This window comes from Juglans microcarpa x Juglans regia, chromosome 4D, assembly GCF_004785595.1.
Source record: "Juglans microcarpa x Juglans regia isolate MS1-56 chromosome 4D, Jm3101_v1.0, whole genome shotgun sequence".
In the NCBI taxonomy this organism is placed as follows: domain Eukaryota; kingdom Viridiplantae; phylum Streptophyta; class Magnoliopsida; order Fagales; family Juglandaceae; genus Juglans; species Juglans microcarpa x Juglans regia.
In genome coordinates, this window is record NC_054600.1 from 20,805,517 (window position 1) to 20,815,902 (window position 10,386).

At 37.5% G+C, this 10,386-nt stretch overlaps 1 protein-coding gene across 1 annotated transcript; it reads right to left on the reverse strand.

The window, feature by feature from the left end:
• Window positions 1-2,399: 2,399 nt before the first annotated feature.
• LOC121259419 (ARM REPEAT PROTEIN INTERACTING WITH ABF2-like) lies at window positions 2,400-10,170 on the reverse strand. Its single transcript, XM_041161012.1, has 19 exons — window positions 9,758-10,170; window positions 9,162-9,319; window positions 7,584-7,756; window positions 7,385-7,505; window positions 7,231-7,305; window positions 7,031-7,125; window positions 6,703-6,778; window positions 6,482-6,589; window positions 6,262-6,390; window positions 6,084-6,152; window positions 5,827-5,886; window positions 5,548-5,671; window positions 5,275-5,414; window positions 4,687-4,750; window positions 4,476-4,555; window positions 3,810-3,874; window positions 3,492-3,609; window positions 3,283-3,407; window positions 2,400-2,964 (listed from the first exon to the last, which is right to left on the reverse strand). The coding sequence occupies exons 1-19, from the start codon at window positions 10,032-10,034 to the stop codon at window positions 2,859-2,861; spliced, it is 2,163 nt and encodes a 720-aa protein (XP_041016946.1). The 5' UTR covers window positions 10,035-10,170; the 3' UTR covers window positions 2,400-2,858.
• Between the last annotated feature and the right edge of the window lie 216 nt (window positions 10,171-10,386).

Here is a 10,386-nt window from a genome sequence, read left to right on the forward strand (position 1 = left end):
GAAACAGAATTTTCGCACCCGTTTAACTTTTTATTGGGTATTACCCGTTACCCAAAAAAATCCAATGAGACCAGTCTTACTTTCTTGGACGCCAAGCCTAAAGAAATAGTCGGGATCGCCGATCGGAGAGCTCTTGAGTATCGCCATCCTTGGAAGTATCTCACCGAAAGAACTGGGATGGGAGAGAAGATAGAAAAGGTGTCATTGGGAGATAATATCTCTCTGCCGAAAGAACTAGAATTACAACCGATAAAACCAATAATTTTGCAAATCTGATCTTTTATCTTCTCGGTTTTGAAATTTGGGTCCCTTAACAACCTACTGCTCTATGTCTTGGTCCTCTACAACTAGCTGGGTTCAAAGGAAAAAAAAACCACAAATTTGAAACTCAACAGATCAAGGTGCATGGAAGCCACGAAAATTTGCCCTCCCTCCACTGGTCCCAACAGATCTAGACTTTTTTGAAAAACTCCAAATCTCGTCTTTTCAAGAACAAGACTCGTGTTCTTATTTTCCTGATTTGGCTTGAACATTGTTTCTCTTTTCTTCACTTTTGTAGTTTTTTACCTTTTATCTTCTTTTTTTCTTCTTGATTAAAAAAAAAACAGAAAACCCGAAAATAATCAAGTCGAGTAATCGGGTAACGGAAGCGGTTGCGGAATTCCGTTTTCGGAAGTGTGCACATTCGGGTCGGGTCGGATCGGATCGGGTGAACAACCCTAAGGAAGAGTAGCGCTGTTCATGTTGAGTAGAGCGACCACTACCACAATTTAGGAAGACATCATTTCGTACTGTAACATTGTTCGAACCAATAACAGTATCACTAGCAACAATATGTTTATCAAGGCATAGTTTGAAACTAAGCAGATGCCTATACATGTCCTCAAGAGTGAAAGGATTCACACGAGTGGTGATTGATGTGACCAAGGGATCATATGAGGTGTCAAGACTGCCAAGCAAGTATGAGACAAACTCATAATCATGTAGCGGTTGACCAATGGCAGTAAGGATGTCTGCCATAGACTTCATCTTTTGATAGTAATCAGTGAATGTAGTAGTATTGCCCTTTTTTATGCTTGACAACTAGGCTCAAATATACATCATACGAGCAATGAATGTAGAGGAGAACATCTATTCAAGTGTAGATGAAACCTCACTCGATGTGGAGCAACCAACATGAGCAAGAACACCTTCGTATAAAGACAACATCAAGGTACAAAGGATCAATTGATCCTACTAGAACCATTTAGCATACATTGGATTCGTCGTTTGCATGGAGTGATCAGAGGTTATATCATCGAGAAACTTGGGAGGGCTAGAGACAGTCGTCAACAAATCCATAAAGCTGCTGACCGTTAAGGTAAGGTCCAAAGAATATAATTATCTTTAGTAAGCTTAATAATAAGAAGGGAATGAATATGAATTGGGAAGATGGAGGCTATGGGATTGACAAAAAGAAAAGAATAAGACGAAATATGATCCATAATAGAGATGCAAGTCTACATACGACTCTTGATACCATAAAACAGAAGGCATGAAATTCTCTTGTGAACACTTCGAGAGTCGTAGTATTATATTTAGAGAAATTATTTACATCAGCCGCTGTAACCGCAGCACACCGTGATGAGGAAGAAAAAAAAAAAAACATCACATTGAGTGTGCGGAGAGTGCAGCTGATGCGTATCATTGCTCTTATATTTATGGGCACGCTATTTTAGTAGTACAAGAGTTGTAGATTTATAATAATTACAATTATGATGATAATAAATGATTACATAACATTGGATAACTAGTCAACTTTATTTTGAACACTTATAACATAAGAAATGTATTTGAATTTGCAAGTGAGCATCTCTAAGACTGATAAAGATGGCATGTGGTGAAATTAATAATGCTAAGGTGTACATCAAAGTCCTAGAGAAATGGTGTGACTCCAGTCTTGGTGATCTTCATGCCATAGTCATAGGGAATTAACGATTATAAGCACATTTGCTGGATAATAATAATAATAATATAATCGATGATGGCTACACGCCTATCACGTGACAAGCAAAAAAAAAAAAAAAAAGACAGCAAGAAATTAGATAAACGTCATTTCGCTCTGGCACTCCCCCTGCTGGATATAGAATACCTGCGACTGAATCATGGAAGCGTGCGCGTCCCTTAGCCTTTCGGGTCCGACAGCTTCCAATTTTGACCATTTTATCTTTGTAGGAGTCCACCGCCGGTTTGGTCATTTGCGAATACCATGCTTGTTTCTACGATTGAGGAATATGGTACTTGTGAAACCAACTCGGTGGTACCACTTGGTAAAAACTCCGAAGCCAAAAAGAACAGCCAAAGCCAATGCTTACAATTTCACTACGATGCTATCGGCATTCACTGTGTATTACTAGTAATGAGGCACACAAGTGCGATTGCTTCAATGGGAGTGACTAGCCAAAAAATAACTGCACTGTTCACTCACAAACTGCCACATCTTTTACTTTACCCCCCTAAATTGTAAAAACTTTAAATTTACACCCAAAACTACCTATATTTTTCAATTTGCACCCCAGATTAAAATCTAACTATTAAGAGGAAAAGAGATTTTATCAAGTGACATGATTTTAATTATCAGACTTGAATGAAGTGTGAAACATATTGCTAGTTTTGGGTGTAAATTCAAATTTGTTATAATTTAGGAAGCTAACTAAAAACTAGATAGTTTACAAGCGAAACGTGATCTCCCCCAAAAAACTGAATAGGCAATGAAAAATCCACTCCTGATTGCTCAATGACTAGGTTGAATGACCTACAACTTTCTGTACATGCTTTATCTTCCATCTTAACAGTTAGCCAAAGATAAAAATGCAAGCTTAACTGTCTAAAGTTTGCCGCAAATCAGCTTGGATACGCTTAGAAAGAGTATTAGTGAAGAAATTGCGTATCTCTGGTATAATGCACTTCATTAGGTGGGAGTACCTGCATATTTGCATTGGAAGACTTATGATTTTTCACACGGTATTACAGAACAAAGTCTATGTCACTACTAAAATTCAGTAAACAAATTGTAATCTAAGTAACATTGCTATCTCCTTCACCCAAGAGCTAAATATAAACCAAACAGCCTCGTATTATAATAGTGACACTACTAGAAAAGATAAATGTTTGTTTATGATTATCGTTGTGTATATATGCATATATACATGCATAAGTGAGCGTGTTTGTGCGAGTGCATTTTGAGAGAGAGAGAGAGAGAGCAATACACCGGCGAGTAGATGTCAGACAGATATAACATACCATGGCTTGGCACTCAATTTGTCAAACTGCTCCAAAATAAACAGTATGCATGCTTGCCTCAACGACATAGCATTAAAGGCCTCTGATAACTCATACATGAGAGAAACATTTTCCACACAAATATCCTTCAGAAGATAATGAGAGGCAATCAGATTAACCAATAATGCAGAAATTAGAAAAGCAAAGATCAAACTAATTCCATGGCGAACCTGAGCAATGGCATACTCGCAGAGACGCTTAAGACCATCCAAAAGATACTGATCAGCAGCTCTGAGGAGATCCTGGGCAACATCCAGATCAACTTCTAATGATCCTGTGTATATGAATCTGAATTCACAACAAACATTAGGAAGTATCAACATAAAAGTAGGGCCCATTTACATCTATTTATAGCAATGAGAAGCCGCTAGAGGGAATAAGCATAAACAGGAATATAAAAGAAACAAAGTTACTTTTACTGAGATTTCCAATAATTAAGGGAACGAATAGATTATAGCAAAATGTAAGGTAGAACCCCAAACTCGCACCTCATCATCAGCTCAAAAACGTTCCATTTAATATTTGGAATTTCTACATCTTTAGCATCCCTCTCCTGCAATACAAATTCATAAGACTACATATAAAACAATAAATAAATACAATCCCCCGAACTCTATAATTTTCTGCCAAAGAAAGTTGTCTGAAGCTAGATTATCTTTAATATAAGGTGCAAGATACTTGAAAAAAAACCAGCTCATCAAAAAAAATATATATATAAGGTGCAAGATACAAAACGGATCTACATCTTTAGCATCCCTCTCCTGCAATACAAATTCATAAGACTACATATAAAACAATAAATAAATACAATCCCCCGAACTCTATAATATTCTGCCAAAGAAAGTTGTCTGAAGCTAGATTATCTTTAATATAAGGTGCAAGATACTTGAAAAAAAACCAGCTCATCAAAAAAAATATATATATAAGGTGCAAGATACAAAACGGATCAGATTGACCACCTAACAACCAGCTCATCAGCATTAAAATTCTGTGATGTATCTGATAATGATGGAACTCTAATGCAAAATCACCTTAAATTATCTTTAAGAGGAAAGATCGACAAAGGAGAGAAAATGAATGGCCAAAGAAGTTTGGTTACAAGATCATCATATAGCAGACACAAGCATCGAGGTTTAAAACAAATCAGTACTCACCCTATAGCCACCATCAAACATTGCACGGAATGCATCCGAAGAAGCAAGAAGACAAATTCTGTGAGCATAGAACCGCTTAGCTGATAAAAGAAGCATACACACCCATAGAATGTCATGTTAATCAAAATTCATATTCATCAGCTGCTTAGAAATAGAAACAAATCATTTTACTCAATAATCCAATAACAGAGTATGCAAGAAATATTCCAACCTTCAACTAAGAATGTGACATCAGAAAGTGTAGGATTGTTTACATATTGCTCACCTAAATACACCTGCAACAAAAGTTTTGCAAGACAAACAAACAGAAAGCCTTAATTCAACTGGCAATATTTTATGTCAGTGTCAGGAAAGTATTTGCACTCAACACCAAATATCAAAACTGCCAATTCAATTTTAAAAAGCAATAATCGGATGGGAAGTGGTGGACCCCTATCCAAAAATCTAATATGAATGACTCACTATTCACTCGGTTTCTCGCCCATAACCGTAATGTAGGAGAGATTGCCAAGAGGTTCAAGGCATAGCATTGGAACTGCTATGATTAGGATGACATTCTTTTCATTCGAATGGAAAAATGGTATTCATCAGGAAATAGGGAGAAAAAGTAAATCTACCCCATATTCAAACCTCAAATTCTTGGCAGATGTTCAATTACTACTTCAAATAAAGAAAGCAGCATACAACTCACCCTAAAAATATGCATTGGTAACACTACCACACACATAAGAAAATAAATAAGGTCAATTCAAGTGCATAATGAACCCCATCATCCCATTTCCCTAACCAAATAAAGAACCTGCGGGTTTGGTGATGGAGGAGCAGAATCCAAAGGAAAGAGTGAAATAGCTTTGGTAGCCAACTTGTGCAAGGCTACTGATCCATCACGTTGCTGCTTCAGACTTGTAGATTCTAGAAGCCCAATCAATAAGTCTAAACCTGCAGACAGATGTATGTGCAGCAACAAGAAATTAAAACATGGAAATCTAGGTGAAACCAATGAAGAACCTACAGGCCAAAATAGGAAAAGGGAAGAAAAGATGACGATTGAGAAAAGCTAGATTATCTGTACCACTGCTATGGATAAAAATAGTGTTTTGATCACCAGGGGCACAAAGATGAGCAAAAGCCAAGGCCACCTTTGTTTGAACAGCTTTCTCTGAAACCCGCATCAGATATAGCAGGTGATTTAGTACCTGTAGGAATTGTAGGAATTGGTACACTAGTCACACCAAATATGTTTATACAATGAATATATTTATCAAGGAAAAATACCCTGATTAAATGAATTAAACAGCTAAGTAGCACATAATGCAAGCCAAAAAATCCAGTAATATAAGGTAAAACTCACTCGCCCATGAATCTTGTCCTGTAATCTTTTCAATGTCTTTGCTACACAATCTTTAGTTGGCTGCAAATTTGACATGTCAATTATAAGGGACAAATAATTAACAAAATTTGCCGCAGGGCAGACTTTTCTGTGCCATGAGAACAAGGAGATCAATGAATCTTGGTGCATGCCAAAGGAATGAAAAAATAAAATCAACCAAGATCTAGACAGAGGATACAAACTGAACTCAAAATATAAATAATAAAAAGAAGGCATACTTGAGCTGTGAATTCTCCATCTTGAAGTTTCTGAACACCACCAACTTTGATAATATCTGCAACATTGTCCTACAGAAGAAACTAAAACCAGTTACAGTAGATTACCAGCATTAGATGACTGATAAAGGACAAACTGACCGTGAAGATTAAAATTAAACAATGGCCCAACAAACTCTACCTCATTATCTGCAAGACCATATAAAGCAAATGCAGCATTATGTTGCAAAGATCCATTTTTTGAATCAAGAAGCTTGAGTAGAGGCATTATACCTCCACCTTGAGCAATGCCAGCTTGGTTGTGTGTATCCTAAAAATATGAACTATTTATCAATCCAGGAAAACATACATCCCTAATAATAATATTATTAGAAATCACTAAAAGGAAAAGAGATGCTGACCTGTGCCAACCTCCCAAGTGCAAAAGCCGACATCTCACTAAGCTGTGTATCTGGTGACTGAAGCATCTCAATTAACGGCCGGACAGCACCCCTCTGAACAATGTGTACCTGCATGAACCTCATCCTCATATAACAGCCGATAAAAGAATATGCGACAATAGAAGGGGATTCAAGGTATGAAAACAGTAAATTCTAAATAAAGAAATAAAATTTTAATCCACCTTGCAATCAGAATCAGCTCCAGCAAATTGACCAAGTAACAGAGCTGCTTCTCTTTGGCTCTCCGGACAGCAGGAACTGCCATCAAAATGATGAACTTATTGGTGGCCAGTACACAGGAGATTTTTTTTTTTTTCGTTAAAAAAAAAAAAAAAAAAAAAAAAAAAAAAAAAAAAAAATCAATAAGTAAAATATTAATTAATAGATCTGCCCATGAATTTCAGTTCTCCTTAACTTAACAGATCTAAAAATTATAGATCTACGCAAAAAATCTGTTCTACTTGGCAAAAGTGAATTTGGCGAGTAACAGAAGGGAAAAATCGGTGTTACCTAAGCAATCTGATAACAGGTTGTAAAGCTCCAGAGAGGAGAACTTCTTTTTTAACTTTTGGGGATGAGTGGACCAGGTTACCAATCACACCAACCTAGAAACTCCAGAAAAAAAGTCAAAAAATGTTTAAACAAGGCAAAATGCATTAACAAAGCCAAAGTATGAAGAATGAAATAGGATACTATAGATCAGTGCCAACCGATTCATAATGTATAGCAGCATCCTCAGACCAAAGCATCAGTACAAGGGTTGGTAGAGCATTGCATTCTACAATCTGCCAATTTGCAATTCATATCAGCAACTGCACCAAAAGAAGTGGTAAGAAAAACATGAAGTAGAGATAACTAATCAACCTGAGTTTTGTTTTCATCATTTTTGAATGCAAGGGTTCGCAGGGCCCCTGCTGCTGCTCTTTGTACCTTTGTACCCGCATACTCGAGCAGTTGAACAAGAGGAGGGATACCACCTTCAATCCTGCCATGAACAGCTAATTATATCATGAAGAGGATAGAATGAAAAAAATGAGATGCAAGAGCAAGGAAACAAACAAACCTGACACGGGTTTTAATGCAGCTATTTTCATGAGCTAGGTTAGTTATTAAATCAGCAGCTCTCCTAATAACACCATTGACTGCTCGGGAGTTACAACCATTCTTGTGCCTCTTTAACAAATCCACAAGATGTGGTAGAGCTCCAGCATCAACTATGAGTTGTTGATGTTCTGGCTGAATAATTCACACAAAGATAAAGTACAAGTTAAAACATATCCTCTGAAATGAAACCATGAGCAAATGTCCATAAAGGGACAGCAAATTCTGCATTGATACCATGGCCATGTTTAATTACACAATGAGACTAACCTTACTGATGATATTACACTAACCCATTTTCATTGCAATGCTATGATTTTTCTCCACAACTATACAAGTCAAATTAACATAGGAAACAATTACAAACCTCCACTCATAAGTCATAATGAGCAACAGCTGATTGAGAACAATAAATGAGCAGAAAATTTTCTGCCAAAGAGCATCCAATAATTACCACCCCAGAAGTGAGGCTATGCACCAAAGGTCCATAGCAACAAAATTCACATTTGCTTCTTATTACTGATCCAATAACCTTTCCAATGTTTCCTACGAGAATAAAAATAGTAAGTCCAAAACTTCTAGACCAAGGACAATTTCTAGTCCCTACTCCCCTATTATTCGCCAACTTCATAGTTAGTTAGAGGTTCTAGCAAGTAAGTCTGCTAAGAGTCAACTCACAAGATCACAACAAACTCAACCATACAGGGACTTGCATAGATAATTTTCAAAACTGCAGATAGCCCCGCCAATGCCGCATGGAATTAAACTACTTTCATTCTGACAGCCATCAGCACCTTTCACTTTCAACAACACCGGCACAATAAGTTTCCGTTTATAAATAAAAAGGAAAAGTATACTTTGCACTCCCAAACTACCAAGAATCTTACATTATACTCCCCAAATTACCAAACTGGCTATTACTATCTTGTTAGCATGCTTTTATCTCAGATGTGAATGAAAAGTCGAATATTTCTCCAATTGAGATGCACTGCCAAGACTAACCAAACTAAAGCATGTGATTATACCAAAAGTTGAGCTTTGGCTTGGTATGATCAGCTTCTCTAACCCAAAATGAAAGCTCAACACAACTGCATATCACGGTCATCAAATGAACAAGCATTCGATTTCATCCAACAGACAGATTATACAGAATGATCTACATGAAAACATTACTGAAGCCAATGCAACCAGATAATTTCAATTACACATACCTTCTACAGAGTTAGTTTTAAGAATGAGCTAGAATTTACCATTAGATATTACTCAACAATAACTTTTTAGATAGCAACTAATAAAAAAGGACCACTCAAGCATGGCCAGTTCAAGAAATTTGATTTACATTTACTAAGAGTGCCAAGTAGTTCCACATCAAACAGAGGAGAAATATCAAAAGTTAAGTCAGTCAATCACAATAAAAGATAAATATCATAACCATATAAATCATGCTAATTTAGGTTCTACAATGTGACAATTTGAGAATACTTCCAATGAATTTACACCGAAGCAAAACAAAAGCAAGAAAACAATACACTCTAATTACTTTGACAGCGAGAAGTCCAAGTGCATAAGCGCTTCCTTTCTCCACCTCATGCTCATAAGGCCTCGGACTGCTGTCGCCTTTTACCACCGCCAGTGCCTGGAGATGCTTTACCAAAGCTGGAACAGCTCCACAGTCCACTATCACGTTTACCATGTCCTCTGCTCAAGAAATCACCAAAAACCTCAACAACGACCACAGATAAAATATTTCACATGACGTAACTTATGAAAAAATTGAAGTTATCCACATCAACCCTATGCAATTTGAATTACTCGATCAAATGATTATATCGTTCACGGTCTGCTCCAAGGAATGATCAAGAAAATCCCATACATTCAAGAAATCAGGTAAATCAACAAAATCATGTAATTCTTCGATTTAACACATAGTAAAGAGATGACGAATCTGAAGAATAAGAAGAAGAAGCAGAAGCAGCAGATTAGCAACTTAGCAAATATTTGACCACTCGATGATATGGAGTCGATTGATTTAACTCTTCGAGCCATCTTTTTCTTCACTAGTTCATCCGGACAGTACGCATAAACAAAAATACACACCCAAATGATATCTATAAAAGCGTAAGGCGAAAACTGTACCGTTTTCCGCGATTTGGGAGAGGAAAACAGTGGCACGCCTGGCGGCGGAGCGATCGGCTTCGGCGGAAGAGAAAGTAGAATGGAGGAGATTCACGTGGGCAAGTATCTCTGGGACAAGGTCGTGGTCCTGGGGAGCCAAGCAGTGGCGGGGCTGCTCAAGAACGAGAACCTTGCGCTCCCCACTCTCCTCGTTTGGGTGTTCGAATTCAGGCTCCAGCTTCCGCTTCAAGCTTCGTGTGGAAGCGGGAGGCTGGCTCCTCTGGTTGTCCTGATCCATGGGTAGTGGTGGTGGTGGCGGCGGCAAGGAGTGGTAGATGGAGAGGAAGCGCGGGGGATAGTTTGGGAAAGTAAAGTTCAGTTTTGGGTTTGTTAGGTGAAGTGGAAATGGGGATGGGGGTGGGAGGGTTCGCCCGCCAATTTATTTTACATATTTTTTCTCTTTTGAGAAAGTGCGTTCCCGCGCTCCGGCATTTATGAATGAATTTGAAACGCTGACGTGCGCTCCCTTTTATCTTGGGAAAATGCTTTCGTAGAAAAATAACATTACAAATTAAGTTTGATTTGATATATTAAATTATAAAATTATTTATAATATAAAATAAATCTAACAAATTTTATGAATTTACGTT